Source organism: Hyperoodon ampullatus, assembly GCF_949752795.1.
Source record: "Hyperoodon ampullatus genome assembly, chromosome: 2".
Classification (NCBI taxonomy): Eukaryota; Metazoa; Chordata; class Mammalia; order Artiodactyla; family Ziphiidae; genus Hyperoodon; species Hyperoodon ampullatus.
This window is the reverse complement of record NC_136915.1, coordinates 183,757,659-183,775,627: the sequence shown is the minus strand read 5'-3', so window position 1 is coordinate 183,775,627 and position 17,969 is coordinate 183,757,659. Positions and strand designations below refer to the sequence as shown.

General features: G+C 38.5%; 1 protein-coding gene across 4 annotated transcripts in view; it reads right to left on the bottom strand.

Annotated features, from left to right (window-relative positions):
- Window positions 1–17,969, bottom strand: part of ESRRG (estrogen related receptor gamma) — a gene marked incomplete at both ends in the record, with an annotated part of 491,857 nt that overhangs the window by 7,288 nt on the left and 466,600 nt on the right. For all 4 annotated transcript variants that reach the window (XM_079727201.1, XM_079727202.1, XM_079727203.1 and 1 more), the window contains one exon: window positions 5,351–5,620. In XM_079727201.1, the coding sequence (XP_079583327.1) occupies window positions 5,351–5,620 (270 nt within the window). The remainder of the gene's footprint in view (window positions 1–5,350; window positions 5,621–17,969) is intronic.

Here is a 17,969-nt window from a genome sequence, read left to right as displayed (position 1 = left end):
CCAGAGATACTTGTAGCAAATATTTCCCATGTTATATAAAGGCATAGTGATCACTGAGCATGCTAAGAAACGTTCAGGAACCAGCCTTATTTTCTACATAAAGTTTTGAAATATCACAGTGTGCATGAAATGTAAGGGTTGCATTAAATTGAAAAACAATCCACTTCCCAGATATATCATCTAAAATAAAATTAAAATAATTCAAGCAGTGATGACTGATTTGAGCAAAAACCAAAGAGAAGTAGACTAGGAGATGGAAAGGGATAATTCTGATTTCTTATTTATCTTATAGAATAAGATACTGGTTTGGGTAAAAGTTAAGAATAAATTTCTACCTGCCACAAAGGACCTATCCATATTCATTTCTTACAAAATGTTATAATCTGGTAAACATTTTGTTTTCGATTCTTTTTGTCACTTTCCTGAGTGGTTTTATACCACTATAGCTCCACGAAGACAGCAAGATACAGGAACTGGGGACAAAATTCTAAACTAAACTTAAAATACTAATTTAGGGTGGCAGATGTGAAATTGCACTGGCTAACATCTTATTCATTGACCCTTTTAAAGACATGGTATACACGCTATTTGTGAAATAGAAATATTAATAGCTTATTGATAGCAAGGGACTGAGGGTCCCACCCGCTGCCTCAAAGCAGCCACACATCTTTATCAGCTCACTTCCATTACCTGTAAAATGATACTGGATATGTCTACCCAAACAGGCATGCTGTGGAAATCAAAAGAGATTCCCCAGCAGAGGCTAAAAACTAAAACAGAAATGTCTACAGAAAGATTCTAAAAAAGGATAATCTCTTGACCAATAGCTAAAACTATCTCCTGAGTATCAAATCAGCAAACTCAAAATTTCAGTAAAATTGTTTGAGGGTCCAGTAGATACTAAAGAACTGAAGAGGTGTTTTTACTTTTATACTAGTTGTTTAGATCTGTGAAGATGTTAATATTTCTATATTACCAATTTAGCACAAACACACATCCCCCACACAAAATATACGACCAAGCCACACACAAAATATAAGACCAAACTCACCACCCTCTCTTAAAAGTAACTGAGATTAAAATTTTAGGCCAGTTAGGAGATGTTAGATGTTATTAAATTCATCTGCCTCATTTTACAGAGAAGAAAACAGTTACGTGGATAAACCATGCATTCTCAAAGGAGGTGACATTTGGAATTGGAGAGTAGAAAAATCCCTCTCTTTTTAGGTAAAATTCACATATACGCAGTACATAAACAGATGCATTGTATATCTGTGATATTAATACTTCATTGGGGACTTATGAGCAAAAACGTATCGGAAAAGCCTACCCTAAGAGGAGAGAGAATGAAATAAGATTGAGAAACACTAGTCTAAACTTGTATGAGGGTCCAAATATGCTGATTAAATACGGCCCCCATTCCATTCCCCGACAGAAATCACAGAGTTTTTAATCCCTTGAAATTACACTACATCTGCACATACACCATTTGTCCTTGAGAACAAAATACTGTCATGAGATGAGGATAATGACTGATGATTTAAAATTGATGACCAAAATATTAGTTGCAGCTTTATATCAATAGATGCTATTACTCCAGAGGTACTATGCGGAAGTAAAAAGAAAACTCAACTGGGCTTCCCTGGTGGCGCAGTGGTTGAGAGTCCGCCTGCCGATGCAGGGGACACGGGTTCGTGCCCCGGTCCGGGGGGATCCCACATGCCACAGAGCGGCTGGGCCCGTGAGCCATGGCCGCTGAGCCTGCATGTCCGGAGGCTGTGCTCCGCAACGGGAGAGGCCACAGCAGTGAGAGGCCCGCGTACCACAGAAAAAAAAAAAAAAAAAAGAAAAGAAAACTCAACTTAAATATGTAGATTCTATTTATTCTCACATGGGCTGGGCTCACAGGGCTCTAGGTTGGGGGTGGGTCTGGGGTGGCAGCAGTCGCGTTCTGAGGGGCAGCTATGGAGTTGAAGGCCTTGTGACTTAAGCCAAAGAGAATGATGGGACTAAAAGCAATTCTTAATCTTAAACTGCTTTTAATCTTCCACTATGTAAAGGTGAGGATATTACCTTGGGGCCAGTGATAATAGTTTCAAACAAATTTTAGACATAAGAATCAACAGAACCAACGGATAGAACAGAATCACGTGCTATAATCTTACCCAAAATGCTGGCAGTAATATTTCACTAAATTTTCCAATAAAGACATAAAATTAATTCTAGAGTCATAGAATTCCCCAAATAGAAAGAATTCTAGAGATTAGTCTAAACCTCTTGGTGTAAGTGTGGGAAAGCCGGGGCCTTACAATGACAATGTTAAAATTGTGACCTAGATTTTCCTCTTTAAATTCAGTCCCACAGAGATGTATCGGGGATGCAGTATTTCTCAAAAGGCTGTTGGCACTCCAAAATAAAGAATATGTAGTTTAAGTGAGTCATTTTCTTACCTTCAAAAATCAGTGGAACAATTATTTAGGGTTTTCAAAGATCTGAATGTGATAATTACAGTATTAGCTCATGATATATTGGTTTTTTTGGCTATGTACCTGAAGATAGGGAATACACTTCCAATGGCTTTCTGGTGTTATAAATATTCCTGAATTCATATGTGACAGAAACATAGCTACAAAAAATATGACAGCCATTATCGGGAAGCCAATTCCCTGTTTCCCAAGCATAAGCACAACATTTATAATTATTGAATAAAGACAGATGTTTAAAATAAGCTGAAATTTAGATTAATGAGACAATGGTTGTTTACACCTACAGCCATACGGGGAACGCTGAGGTACTTATATAAATCACACTAAAGTAGATTTTTTTTTTCTCCACCAAAAGTCTCTTATGTTAATCTAAAATTTCTAAATACTAAAAGAAAATCTACATGCTTTTTGGTATGTTTACGAAAAGCATTAAAATATTTTCATATTTTTGTGTTTGAGCAGCTTAAGAAACACAGGTTCCCAGCAAGACTGAATCTGCAACTTTATTGCTGTCCTCCAAATAACAGTAAAAAAATGGAATAAAATAGCATCATATTGACAGTCTCAAACAAAATGCCTTTCTGAGTGGTTTATCCCAAGGTAAAATGGTGGGTCTTGCAGGTTGGCTGGATGAGAGAAAGGACATATTTATATAGCATAGGAGAGGTGGCACAATTTAGACATTAAAATAGTCCCTATAGGACTTTGTCATTACTCCTTTATTATGGACTCTGATTCAATTAATTTTCCTTGGTATTGAGACTCTGAAAAAATGTTAGAATTACTTACAGGAGAATTTTGTGAGGTGGAGAAATTTTTAAGAAAAAAAAATGCTACAGAATACTATGCTAGAAAAAAGAGAAGGTTTGTTTGACTATTTCTGGCTGTTAATACAAGAAAAATAAACTGACTAGTTCTATAAACTTTTTAATCACCAGTCATTGCTTGAAAGTAGGTCACCTTCTCTGCCTCACAGCAGAGAATGTGGATACAAATATCTATATATAAAAACATTAATGATTATACTTCTAAAACAGCAGCAACAAAAATGCTGCTACTAATTAATTCAGGTAAACTAAATAATAATCCATAGCCATAAAGTATACATCTAACATCCAAAAGTATAGAATTTTAGCAATTTTGATGATAAAGTTTTAGCATTGCTCAGCATTCATGATTAGTTAATAATTCACAAAAAGCAATTTGAGACACGAAAGATATAAAACACACTGGCTTCATTTTAAAAATAATTAACCAAGTAAATGTTTTACATTAGAATCACTATATGATTTCCAAAGAAAAATTCTTCCCAAACCATCACTGCAAAATCTTTCATCTAATTATGAGAGGTGCTCTAATGGGAAGTCCATGCAAGCTAATAAATTCTCAGAAAATTTCTATCCCATCTCCCACTTTGGTTTTCCAGAGAGCAGGGCACAGGGTTCCTCAGGGTTTGTGACAACGATGCCATTTGTCATACAGAATCATAGTTTACAGTTTCACAGGGGAGTAAGCGAGAAGTGAATGGTGTTATAAGGAAGAGGGGTACATTCACCATTAAAAGTGTGAAATGCTAAATGCCATTATGAAGACAAACAGTAAAGTACAACTTCATTGTTGAAAACAATCCCCCTCCTATCAGTCCAAGGATTCATGCATCAATATTGTGGATGAACTGTTAATTACAAAATCAATTAAAAATTATTTCTAAAAACAGTCACGCGTCCCTGGCTCTCATGGGGGCAATTTGGGCAGAAGGTCTCATCTCACTAGGACCACGCCAAATCACAAAGTCGTCATCCGCAAGTAAGCAAAAGCAATCTGGTTTTTCATTTTTCAGCGCGGCTGAGCCCAGTCTGAGATTGATCGTCACATATGGCCCCAGAAAACAAACTGTCAATACCTTGAATGCTGCAGAATTTGAACAAATAGCCGTCCGCCCATTCAAGCCACTCATTGCATCCCATTTAACAGATTTTATTGACAGTTTCCTTCTTGTAATTAAAGGGAAAACTACTGGCCAGCAACCAAGATAAAGTTCAAAGATAGGGTCAAAACAAAAGCAGATGGAGGGGCACGGTGTGACTGTCAATGGTACATAGCATCAGAGCGTGTTATTGACATGCAGGTATCTAAAGATCAGCTCGTCATTAAGGGGGGATCTATCCTGGACTTTATGCAAATGCTAAGAGAGACTTAAGACCACAATCAAGCATCAGGAGAGGCACAAAGGGAAAAACAACAAAGTACCAACGATTTTTACTTATCAGAGGTTGCTCCCTATTTTAGTACATTTCAGTTCTCATGTAAAGACCAATTTATTCTCATAATTCTTAACCCTTACTGCATAGGTAATACCCTTGAGGGGAATACTCCTTCAGCAGAACTTGACTTTTAGAGAATTCCAGAATGGAAGAAAACAGAGTATTCTCTGATAACCAAAGTGAAAAGCAACAATACATATATTATTCCAATTACAACATTTGCATTTTGGGGGGGGATGATTTGTATTTGTAACTCACACTTATTTTCACTTGTGCAAACCAGACAAAGGAGCTAATTTGGTCCTGAGTGTCCATTTACACCACATGCACATGAGTTTTTGCTTTGCCATGGTTCATGTCAGTAAGTGAATTAGGTGGTAGAAGTGTCACAGCTTTTAATAAATAAATAAAATGAAACTAACTCCCTTTAAGTTGATATTTCTTTTCTTCTAACTTTTCACTAGAAAGCTACAATGACTATAATTTTGCTGACTCAGAATTTACAACTGGGTCTAGCAAATCCCTGAAGAAGAAGTTAAGAGAAGGGGTAAAACTGACATATTAGAAAATGTAACAACGGGCCATTGCCAATATGCCAACCTGAATTAGCAAGAGCGATTGCTTTGAGGGTGACAAATTCTTCTTTCTCCAGCTTCATGCTCTTGTATTTCTTTACCAGCTGCAGGATAGCATTATTTAGGTCAAGAAGGCCTGCTAATTTAGACTGGTCTTCATCCATTATATAATCGTCTGCATAGACAAGTTCATCCTCAAAGGAAAGAGATCGGTACACGACACCAAGGATCAAAATTTCCATCCAAGCACTCTGCAGAAGGCTCATCTGGTCCGCCAGGGACAGCGTGGAGAAGCCTGCATGGGAAGACAGGCAGATCGAGTTACTTGAAAGCCATCATTTCATAATACAACGCTAGTTTCATACGGCAGTCGTCTTCTGTACCGGTGCTCAAAATTATGCTGAGCTTTGATTAGCCACTCTTAAAATTTCCCCTGATCATTTTGCCCATGGCAAAGTAAAAGTCACAAACAAGCTTCAACTTGTTGGCATTTTCTCAAGGTTTTAGAGACACAGCTGAGAGGAATATAATAGAAAAGAAGTAGTTTTGTTTCTTTCACTTGAGAAGAAAATACTGTGTAATGTTGAAATATACTTGATTTCTAGCGGAAGTCTTCATGACTGTCTTACAGGAAGTCAAACTTTCAACTACCTCAGTTCTAAAAACGACTATTGATAAACACCATGAAAGTAAAAAACCAAAAGCCCCAAATAAAGGAAAACAAACAATGGAGGCCACACAGTAGAGTGCAGTTTGGAACCATTTCTCTGTAACAGTCACAAGCACAGTGAGTATTGAGTATGCTTACACCCAAAAGAGCCTTCTTAACTGGATATTTTGCCCCCCTGATATTTAGCATGAATTCCTTTTTTAAATGGTGATTACTGGCATAAAAGAGGGTAGAGTATTTTGCAGCCTGGCCTCCTCACCAAATAGAGAAGCCACAATTTATTCTTGATATTAAGATCTAGTTATTAAAAAAAGTTAAATATGGAGGTAACGAGGTGTGATGGACAGGATATGAGCAGAACCTGATCCTGAACTTAAATACTGGCTCCACTGAGCTACTGGCTGTTTCACCTCGAGCAAGATAATTTCCTTCTACCTTAATTTTTGTTTGGGGGAAATATAAAATAAAACCCAGCAAAACACTAATATATAATATGCATTCCATAAGTGTAGCTATATGATATATTATTTTTATCTGAAATACCTGGATGACTGCTTCAATCCTTTACAAAAATCTGGTCTGCATTTATGCATAGATGTCTAAAGTCCCTTCTGAACTTGAGAAAACACAAGCAAAAAAAAAAAATTAAAAAGAAAACGTGGTTCAAGAGGGAAAGATGACGTAGTACAATTAAACTTACTTAGGAGTAAAGATATATATTTAAATTTTAGAGGAATTAGACCCAGACTCTAAAAGGAAGTCTTAGTGGAGAAACCTGATGATGAACCACATACTTTTTCCTAAAAAAAGAAATGTTTCTTAAAACTTCACTTTCATTTCCAAGGTTATGCTCAGGAATTCCAAGGGTGACCAACCATCTCTATGGTTTTTGAGGACAATGGTGCCATGATTTAAGGTCCTGCTACCAATAATTCTACAGAAGGAAGGAAATATTAATAATGCAACTTGTGATGTTAGCAACTACAGCATGGTAAAGAAAAGGAAATGAGTTCCTGGCCCGCTGGAGAAAACTAGTGGTTTGCCATTTGGCACCATTAACTACAAGTGTTTAATAAAATCATCAAAAGGGATTAGTCAAGCCTTGTCTTAAGGGGTCTTAGGGCCTGTGTAAAAAGCATTTCTTTCATTTTTTTATCAAGCTGCTTACATATTACTTAACTGATCTTCTTTTAGACTGGCTATGTCTTTTTTTCCCTTTTTTTTCCATTCTTTTTTTTTGTCATTGCAATGTGAGGTTACATTAATAAACATCCTCTTGGCATGAGAGACGTAACAACTTTTAACAGGGATTCAAAAGAGAAAAATAATGATCTAATCTGAGTAGGTGTGGTTCCATTTGCTCTTGAGGCTGTTTTACAACAAACAAACCAAAAAACAAACAAACAATATTGCTCTTTTCTATTCCCCCAACGCAAGAAAAAGATGTCATGCAAATTCAAATATCTAAGCTACGAAAAGGGATGAAGTAGGAATTTCTTTTGTAAATGAAGCAGACGAAAACATAATCATCTAGAAAGTTCTGAGCAGAAAGGGATGGGTATTTTCCATTTGCCTTCGTTTCCTTGTTCCTTTTCATGCTCCCAAGCAGCAGTTTTTCTGCAGCAGCAGATGGACAGAGCGCATAGCCTGCAGCACCTTCCTGTGACAGCCCTATTCTCCCTCCCAGACACTGCTGTTAGTAAATAGATTTACACATCCTCCAATCTCCACACATCTTTCTGCCGAATAATTAAAAGCAGGATGATTAGTTTATTGAGTGGAAGGAAGAACTTTTTTATTGAGGTCCATCCACGATTTTATCAGGGCCAGCACTTTTACGGCTGTCAGGAGGATGCAGGCATCCAATTTTTCTTATCTGCCTGATTAATACAAATGCTGTTTCAGGACGCATTAATTAACAGATACAAATCTACGTTCTCATGGAAGGATCAATACGGAGAAGAAAAGAGGCATCAATGTGAATTTAGTGCTGATGATGGAGAAGGTGCACTATCGACATTTACGCGCACGGAAACTTTAAAGTTGCACGGGGTCCCCTTTGTCCCTGTGATTTACAAATGAACAATTTTTCAGCCATAACAATGTTTCACACATTTCTTGGGGGTTTAATTAAGCAAAAACAATAACATTTCATTTTTTTTAGGTTGATCCTGCAATTTGATTCTTCTAGGTGGATGGCTGTGTGTGTGTGTGTGTGTGCGAGAGAGTGTATGTAAACCAAACTTTTCCTTTCAATTCTTAATGAAATAAAAAGAAGGAAAAGGGTAAAGAAAAGGTTCTCCTTTTTGGGGGGGCAGGTTGGGAAGCACATAAAGATGGATATAGCACAAAAGGTCTGTTGGATTGCCTCAAGTCTATTTCAAGCTGATTAGAGGAGGTATAATTTTTGCAAAACCATAGGGAAAAGAAGACAACCCATGCTTTACACAATATAAAAAAGTCTGGACTTTTTAATCTCTTCTTGGTCTAGAAATAGCTGCATTCCAACAGTTTAGCCCTTTCCTCCCAAACCTCTGCAATCTAGAAACTCTCACAAAGAGCTGTCCGGCCCCAAAGCCTGGATAACAGCCTTGTTAAACAGCCTTGTTATGAGCTAGCTGTGTTCACCTGAGCACTAAGGCTGAATACCCAATCGAGATGATATTTTAATTCCACAAAAATTTTCTCCCTGGCCTTGAGGAGTGCTAGTTCTATTTTACATTCATAAAGACACATGGATAAAATGATAATTTTATCAGTAGTCCTGAGCAAAGTATAACAACCTAAGTGACCAAGATCTAGATGAAAATGTATATTTTAATAAACTGAGTCTAAGGAATTTTCTAAAAACACTATGGCTCCATCGGCACACGCATGCTTGCATCCAAATGATAATTACTTGTTTGTGCTTTTACTGGGCATTTAGTGGTGTTTTATAGCTCTCGGGCTACAAGATCGAGGTCCTCAGCATCTATAACCTTTAGCTATCTTTGGAGAGAAACCTCCTTCCGAAGTGAAATAAAACATGTTTGGCAGTGGTGTCATTGGAACTTCATGTTTTGTACGTCCCAGGATCTTAATCTCTGGTGTGTGACAGGTTATAGTTTTAAATGTTCAGCCATATTACAGCTTTTTAAAATACACTGGTATCATGGCACCATTTTTTCCTCCCCAGCTCCAGCCCATTCCATGCATATCGCTGACAACCCTGATCTCTCTTCATCTCCATACTAGGATCAGCGCCCTTGAACGTATCTCAGGCATTCTGCGGGCAGAAAGACTCGCTACCTTAACCCACAGTTAAATAGCGTGTTTATCTGCAATACAGTGTGCTCCAAATAAACCAGATGACACCAGGGAAAAACATCATTTGGAAGGGCTGGAAAGCTTCTCAAGAGGCAGGTCCCCCTGAAGTAATAGGCTGGAAGAAACCATGCTTTGTGCCAACCCTCTTTCCTTCTTCTACTGGAAACTTCGGAGGTTGACAGTGGTGCTATGGCCCTTGTCAAGCGCTTTTATTTATTTATTTTTTCTTAGCCCGGCAAACTGATGCACTTTGCAGTCAACTTACAAAAAAGGCTAAGCATTTGAAAGTGTGAAAGGCAAAAAATATCTGACGGATAGTCTTCAGAAATACACTTTCATTTCAGAAAGCATAAATGTTTACTTCCTGAACAGAGTGTTGACAGAAATAGGCTGCCGTGAAGGCATTTGGGTTTAACCCCTGCTAGGCATGTTCTTCTCAGCTGCTTCCCTGAAACAAAACAAGGCTTTTCAATCTTCAGGGTGTCTGTTAGTATCACTTAATCGTGGCACTGATTTTCCCGCCCACCGTTTCTTGAACTGTAGGGTCTCTGTTCCGCCAAAAATGGACACTTTTCAGCAAATAGCGTAGCATGCTAAAATTATCATTCTGGCATAATGACTCACTGAGGTCACAAATGAAGTTCGCTGAGAGAAGCTGACTGAGCAACATGGCGTCAGCTAGATTCTTCTTCTCCCATATAAATAAACCTAGTGTGGACGGGAACTAGGGAAGAAAAGAGTAACAACAGGACGAAAATTTGGTCTTAGTTATCAATAAACGCGCAGATACATAAGCCTTGTTAGTGATAAACTTTCTCTTTTTAAGTCAGCTGTTCTTCTCAAATAGAAGTAGACATATCATTTGTTCTATGACTCACAAAACACACAGCTCTGGGGCTTGTAAAATATATATAAATTCAGACCTTTTTTCTCTTTTTTTTTTTTTTCATAGAGATGGACTTCATGGACTAGAACTCAGTAGAGGCTAGAGGCAAGCAGCTACAGACGGTCCAGTGCCAAAGTGAAAGCTGTACTATCCACTTGGATCTACCGGCAGCATTTTATTTAAACATTTTGTTGATAAAAGATGATAATAATTATCTCTATTATATTATAATATCTCTTTATTATATTAGTACCTAAGCATTAGATACAATACATAACAATGCTACCCTTTGAACCTTTATCCTGTTAGCCTGACCCAGATATTAATCATTGAGATTCAATAACAATTGGTTTGGGTGAAATATAAGAATAACTGACAAAAATGGGATCACTCCTTTCTTCCTAATTTGATCCTTTGTTTTAACATTTGTGGATTCCATAAGATAGCTGTTTCTTTAATTCTGTTTTCATACTCCAAGTGGGGTTCACGGAGATTTTATGGAGCCATTATTTTAAAATAGTGGCTTCACGGGACAAATGTGAAAATCCGAAAGACAGAACTCAGATTCAAAAATTACTCTATGTCTATGTGGGAGAACTGATCACCATCTATACAGTTTAGTATAAGATCTGGATAGTCGCGATAAACTAAAGAAGGAGAGAATAGAATTGGACAGGTAGTATCCACCAGTCCAGGGCACAATTACCACTATTCACCGAGCTTACAGGTTTGACTGGCCACTGATCACTCATGCTGATTATGTGAACAGCCAAATAAGTTTGCAATTAGCCCACTCCTGGGCACCGAAATTGAAAACACGCCCCCATACTCCCATGGCACTGGTGAAATGCTTACTTTCATAAGAAACAATTGTTTCTTATTCCCCAGTCCAGCCTGCTAGAAAAATTAAAAGTGTAACAGCAGCTAAGGAAAAATATTCCCAGGGGGCAGCATAGGAAAGCCTCAAAATGATGATAGGAATTTTTTGTTGGTTTGTTTTTGTGAGTGGGCAGTTTTAAACAATTGCCAAGCTTCTTTGAAAACAGGACCAGAGAGAGGGCAGAAGACTGCAGAAGAAGAATACAGAGAACATCTACGGGGAGGGTACAGCTTCGCTTTGCAAGTCCCACTTACCTACGCCCTCTGAATGCCTACAGAGGAGCAAATAATTCCCTCAGTGTTTCCCAAACTCCTTCTGACCTGGCCTCAACTTTACTTCTCTCCTTTCATCTAAACCAAGAAGAAAGACAAATTGTTGGGGAGCATGGAGGTGAGGATGGAGAAGCTGCTTTCAAGGAGGGACATCTAATAGCTTTCTTTTCCTACAAGCTTTTTTTTTTTTTTGTACTAGTTGAAAACAAGAAAGTTCTGCCTGGAAAGCTCTCCTTTTGGATGTGACTTAAATTTGTTTGGCCATGAAGAAAAAAGGCAGCACCATATAATATAGGACTCTTTAAAAAAAAAATCTTATAAAAGGGTATTGTCAGTTTCACTTTGGGATTAGATAGATACTAAGGAGGGAAGAGCATCATTTTGAAGCTCCATTTCTGGTTTGGAAGAAAAAGAAACTGTGCTTGAATCTGCCTTGCTTTCCCCAGTGGGACTGGCCAAAAAATATCATGATCGTGCATTACAGGGCATGGACCAGTTGTCCAAGGAAAATCAGTCCAGCCTGGGCACCAGATGAGCAGGCACCATCCTTTTCAGGAAATTCCCAAGGAATCTTTATCAAATTTGGTCTAATCCTTTTTTTTTTTTTTTTTTTTTTTTGCGGTACGCAGGCCTCTCACTGTTGTGGCCTCTCCCGTTGCGGAGCACAGGCTCCGGACGCGCAGGCTCAGCAGTCGTGGCTCACGGGCCCAGCCGCTCCGCGGCATGTGGGATCTTCCCGGACCGAGGCACGAACCAGTGTCCCCTGCATCGGCAGGCGGACTCTCAACCACTGCACCACCAGGGAAGCCCAAATTTGGTCTAATTCTTGATGTAAAAGTCAAAGCTCCAAGATAAACACAAATCGACTCTGTGTTGAACTTTGGGGATCTGTAAGGCTGATAGACATTTCCACAGTCTTTTGAAGAGTATGTAGGAGACTTATAATGTCAAATACCCAAAAGCTAAGGGCTTACTGCTGTGGAGTGATAGATGAGGGAAGAGACTGGTGTGGGGAGCAGTGACCTTGAGGTCGGGGGATCTGGGTTATGGTTCTACCCTCGCTACGACCAATGGTGTTAACTTGGTCCCTGCTGTAAGCTGACTTGTGGCCCTCCAAAAGCTGTTGAATCCTAACTCCCAGGACTGTGAATGTGACCTTATTTGCAAACAGGGTCTTTGTAGATGATCAAGTTAAGATGAGGTCATTAGGGTGGGTCCTAATCTAATCTGACTGTAACTTCATAAAAAGGGCGAAATTTAGACTCAGAGACAAACACAAACAGAGGGAAAACAATGTGAAGATACACAGGATGAACGCCATCTACAAGCCAAGGGATGCTGGAGGCTACCCGAAGCTAGAACAGAGGGATGGAACACATCCTTCCTCATGGTGCTCAGAAGGAACCGACCCTCCAGACACCTTGATCTCAGACTTCCAGCCTCCAGAACTGGAAGACACCTGTGAGACAGTTGTTTCACCCATCCAGTTTGTGGAACTTTGTTAAAGCAGCCCCAGCAAACAAATACAGACCCACAGCTGACTCTTCATCTGTCAAATGTGAAATGTGGACCAAACATCTCTGAAGGATCTTCCAGCTCCAATGCTGACTCAGAATAACAAACTGAGAGCTACTTACATGAAGCACAAGGCTGTGTGGGTATCAGTGAGCACTTCCCACGAACACCACTGGATTGGGAGTAAGTCAACCTAGCATGGGGTGACACCTCTGCTACCAACTAATCATGTGACTCAACTTCTCCAATTCCTGCTTTCTCATCTGTAAAATGGGAAGGTGGCAAAAATCTTCCCAAAGTTTGGGTCTAGCCCTACGTTATTTAGGTTTCCAATGGTTCCACTGTAACCATTGATGTTTAGTGCCTCTATGATAAGTAAAGCACCGTGCTCAGAACCATGAGATGATACAGTGCCTGCCCTCTGTAACTTTACAGTTTAGTAAAAGTAGATTAGAGAGCAATGAGAAGTAGGTAGGCGCCATAAAGAATGATCAAAGTGAATGTAAATGCAGAGGAGGAAAGATGGGTGTTTGGTTGGACACATCCTCCCAAATGTATCCCAACACTTTCTCTCCTTTTCTTCCTCCATGGTTTTGATTTGGGCCTCCATCTTCTCTTTTGAGATACAGGGACACCAAAATCCTTATGTCTGCTGTTTCCTTTTTCCATCCTACCTGTGGCTATTCAAGCATTCTTTCAAATATGAAATCTCATTATGCTATTCGCTGATCAAAACGCTTTACTGGCTTCCACATCTGAAGGACACAACTGAAACTCTCTGGCACAATATTAAATGTCTTTCACTATGTGGCCCTTCTCTCCCTTTCTTGCCATACTTCCTGAAAAATCTTCCCCTGGGAAGTCCTCTGTAGATGGCTTCACACCTTGAAAGTTGAGCCCATTTTCCCAACCCCAATGACCAACCCCACAACTTCACTACTTCCCAGATTAACAGCATCAACATCCACCAGCTGCCTCGCTCCTAGCCTTTCAGGGATCTGTCACCAAGTTTTCTCTTTTTGTAGTTCCGACATCAAGTGCACACATTTCTTTCCATCTCTACTGTCCAATCAGTGTTCCTGTGTAGCATCCAGGGGCATTGACAGTTGTAAGTTGTAAAACAGGATAGTGGAGCTCAAGGTAAAGACATAAGCAAGTAAAGGAGTGGCTGTGATGATGTGCTGCCTAACAGGTATATCTGTATGCTTCTCAGTGTGTTCCATGATCTCTGAGCTCTTAACAGTGGAGACCTCCTCTTCTTTGCTCCCTGCTCTATCCCCAGCACCTCTATCACTGCCTGCCACATAGCATGTGTTCAATAAATATGTGCCCAAGGAATGAATGGAGAGAAAATTCCTTAACAACTCACGGACTGGCTTTCAACAAGAACGGAAGGCTAGCAATAATATTCCAGAGAAATAAAAATTCCAGATACCAGGTCCCTCTCCCTCTCCACAAAGATATTTGAATGCTTAACAAAAAAATTGCCTGATGTTTTTTCATAATTCAGCAAGTGTTTATTAAGGCACCGATTATACATAAAGCTCTGCTTATAAGTGCCTATACAGTATATAGGATTTTCTCTGGAGCCAACTCTATATAGTATATAGGATTTTCTCTGGAGCCAACTCTGGTAAAGTCCTGCCTAAATTTCTCAACCTCAGCCAGTTCTTTTTTAATTTGTAATTAAAGCTGACATTTTAATCATATCACCTAACTACTTTCTCCTATATTGACAAATAACTATTCATAACAGATTCTTTGATAATGTCATGACTTTTTTTTATTATTTACAAGTATCTGTAATTAATTTCTCTACTTTACCCTAGTTGTATAATTATTTTGACAACGTGTAAATTTATTATCTGGAGCTAGTATTTTAATCCTCTGAAATCCTAACTTAGGTCAAGAATGAAAGAAAAAGCTCACTGCTTCTTTCTAGTTGCAGGAATAAAAATCTGTATGTCTACAGTTTTTACATAAATTCTTAGGAGACTCCAAATCTAGCTTTGGTAAAGTCCAAGTAACTGATAAAGACACTTTCTACACTTAAAAAAAAAAAAAAAAAGGCAAGCAGATTGAGAAATCCTGTATTTTTTTTTTTATCATTATGGGTTTCCTCTTTCTAAATCAAAAACAGCAAAGAAAAGGCAATGCAATAAAAATGCATTCACATGTGGCATCTCCCTCTTAGTCCATTTTAGAACAATGGGTTTTCACTAAGTAAATACTCACTTGTCAGAGTATCTGCAACATGACAGCCATTGGGCAGCAACGAGGGAGCGAGATGGCTTCCCACTTTAAAGCAGCAGATTAGACATTTACGGGGCTTCCCTGGTGGCGCAGTGGTTGAGAATCTGCCTGCCAATGCAGGGGACACGGGTTCGAGCCCTGGTCCGGGAAGATCCCACATGCCGTGGAGGAACTAGTCCCGTGAGCCACAACTACTGAGCCTGCGCGTCTGGAGCCTGTGCTCCGCAACAAGAGAGGCTGTGACAGTGAGAGGCCCGTGCACCGCGATGAAGAGTGGCCCCCACTTGTCACAACTAGAGAAAGCCCTTATGCAGAAATGAAGACCCAATGCAGCCATAAATAAATATAAAAATAAATAAATACAAATGTTACCATTCTTAAAAAAAAAAAAGACATTTACAAACAGTGAAGATGGTACTTGTCAGTTATGACCTTTCACTGTGTCTGTACAAGTAGGTGCTAATGTAATTTAAATGCCATTTAGACGTGTTTCAGGTTTATCAAACTGGTTTGTATAGCCATTCTTATGTAATAATTTTGAAGGGGAACCATTTCCACCTGCTGTAGGAACAAGAATAGCTAGAGACAGCCCTGTGCAAATATCTGAGCAAGTGACGGAGGATCATTTACGTTAAGAAAAATCAAGCTGGACCTTGAGGAAATCAAGCAGGGGGCTAAAAGTATTTTTAATAAGTCAGGTAGTCAGTTCACATTATTTTTGTGTGAACTTTGTTTTACCATTTTTTGTACATAGCTATTTAGCTGAGAGTTTGGATTAATGGGCACACAAATTATGTCTCTTGGAGACCAAAATTTTTCATTTAGAATAGAAATATGGGAGGAAACACAAGATGAATTTTGCTAACATAAATTTTCAGATCAAAATACATGTTTTTTTCATCATCCAAAGTTTTAATAAACTAACAAATAAGTTATTAATAAAGCATGTCATTTGTCAGAGTTTAGCAAGAGAGAGATGTGCCTCTAATCCTGTTTAGAATTGTTGGAAAAACAATCCCAACTATAATTTGGGGTTAACTTTTTTTGTTAAGCAACACATTATTGGCATTTTTACTTTCCTTTATAATTTCTAATATTTTATGTTTAATCTGTGTTTCTGACTCCAAAATATAGTTTAAATTAAAAAGAAATTTTTGTGAGTTTTTCTTTTGCCCACATGGAATGTAATAACTTTTTTAAAAAGATGAACTGCTTCTCGTGGGAACATTCAACCATTAAAGGAAATCTATAAATAGCAACTTAGCCATGGCTACTTTGTTTTGTTATTTGTGACATAACATAATATTCTGATATTGAAGAATCTAAAAGCATATTCCACATATTGAACAAAATAGGAGTAAGTTGTTGCAGTAGATAAATATATATATTTATATACATTAAATAACTCAGTTTTATATATATATATATACAGTATATACATATAAAACTACATAGAGTTCATATATATATATGAATGAATTAATAAAATGAAAAAATTAGAAGGGAAGGAGAAATGATCAACCCACCCTAATCTGATTTTGGATTAAATGCTGCCTATCCAAGAAAGGTAAGTGTTCAAAGTTTCTCCCAATGCACCTGCTTGCATAAATGAAGGCAGAGTTGCTGCCTTATGGCTCAGGGTATTTAGTCAAAGGAGTCTTTTTGTTACCTTTCTCCCATTTGTGAAGGCCACACCTACACACACGTGAAGGCACAGAATGACGGTGGCATCGTGAAAAACTGGGTGATTTCCTGAGCTCACCTAAAAATTTGCAAATTTTATTTCAGCTACCAATTACAAAAGGATAGAGTTGTGATCATCTTGTGTGCTTTCACTTAAAGGACCAAGAATTGATTCTCTCTGGGATCTCTAGGAGAAAATCACTTCTAATTTCTATATTAATTTTATATAACGTGCCCTCAAATCTTTTCAAATATACCTAATTAGTCCCTTGATATAGAAACACAAATTCCAACAAGAGCCCTAATTATTAGAGACTTACTGTTTGTGGAATTAACATAAATTTTTCCCCTTTTCTCACATTTACTACCTACAAGTGAAGCAGAAAAAAAGGAAAAAAAAAAAGAAAATCCTTCAGGTGTGCTTTTCTTGATTTTCCCCAAGTAGAAAGATACTACAACTCAGTGTCTCCAACATATGCCCTGGAAGGAAGAGAGGCAGAAAAAAAAAAAAAAAAAAAAAACAGACCCAGGAGGTCTTCTGCATAAACGCAAGTTAAAGGATTTACAGCTCAGGCCATTAAAAATAAAGTGTCATATGTATTGATGAACGAACTTAGAAGAAATATGTTATCCATGAGATGCATGCCACAGACGTGAAATTATAGCACCCTGACCCTGAAACTCCACATCCAAATAATATTAGAAATCCTCACTATCTATGCTTAAAGACCTGGGCATAATTTGTGCTCTGGACAGCATGGAAAAACAGCAACTCTGAATTTCTAGCCCTGAGAGTTCGGTTTAAAGTCAGACTCTCACACTATTTTTCTCTGGGGCTAATGAAGATCTGTTTACAAATATTTACTCCCAAGTTCACGGCTGGTGTTTGTGGGCTCAAGCCGAGCTAAGTCATTACGGCTTTGGTACAGGATCCACTGGGGAGGCTACCAGTTATCTTCTCATTGACAACAGAGGCAACCCCTTCGATTCCTCTCTACACTGCCCCCGATTTGGATAACTGGCCAAGTTAAAAAGAAACAAAAAACGTGAAACAACACAGCTCTTGGAATTTCTCAACCACATGAATGCAGAATCGTTATCAGTCGTGAAATGCTGCCTGTCCTATTTACCACAGATACATAATATACAAACCAAACCTGCAAACCTGCACCTCCTATA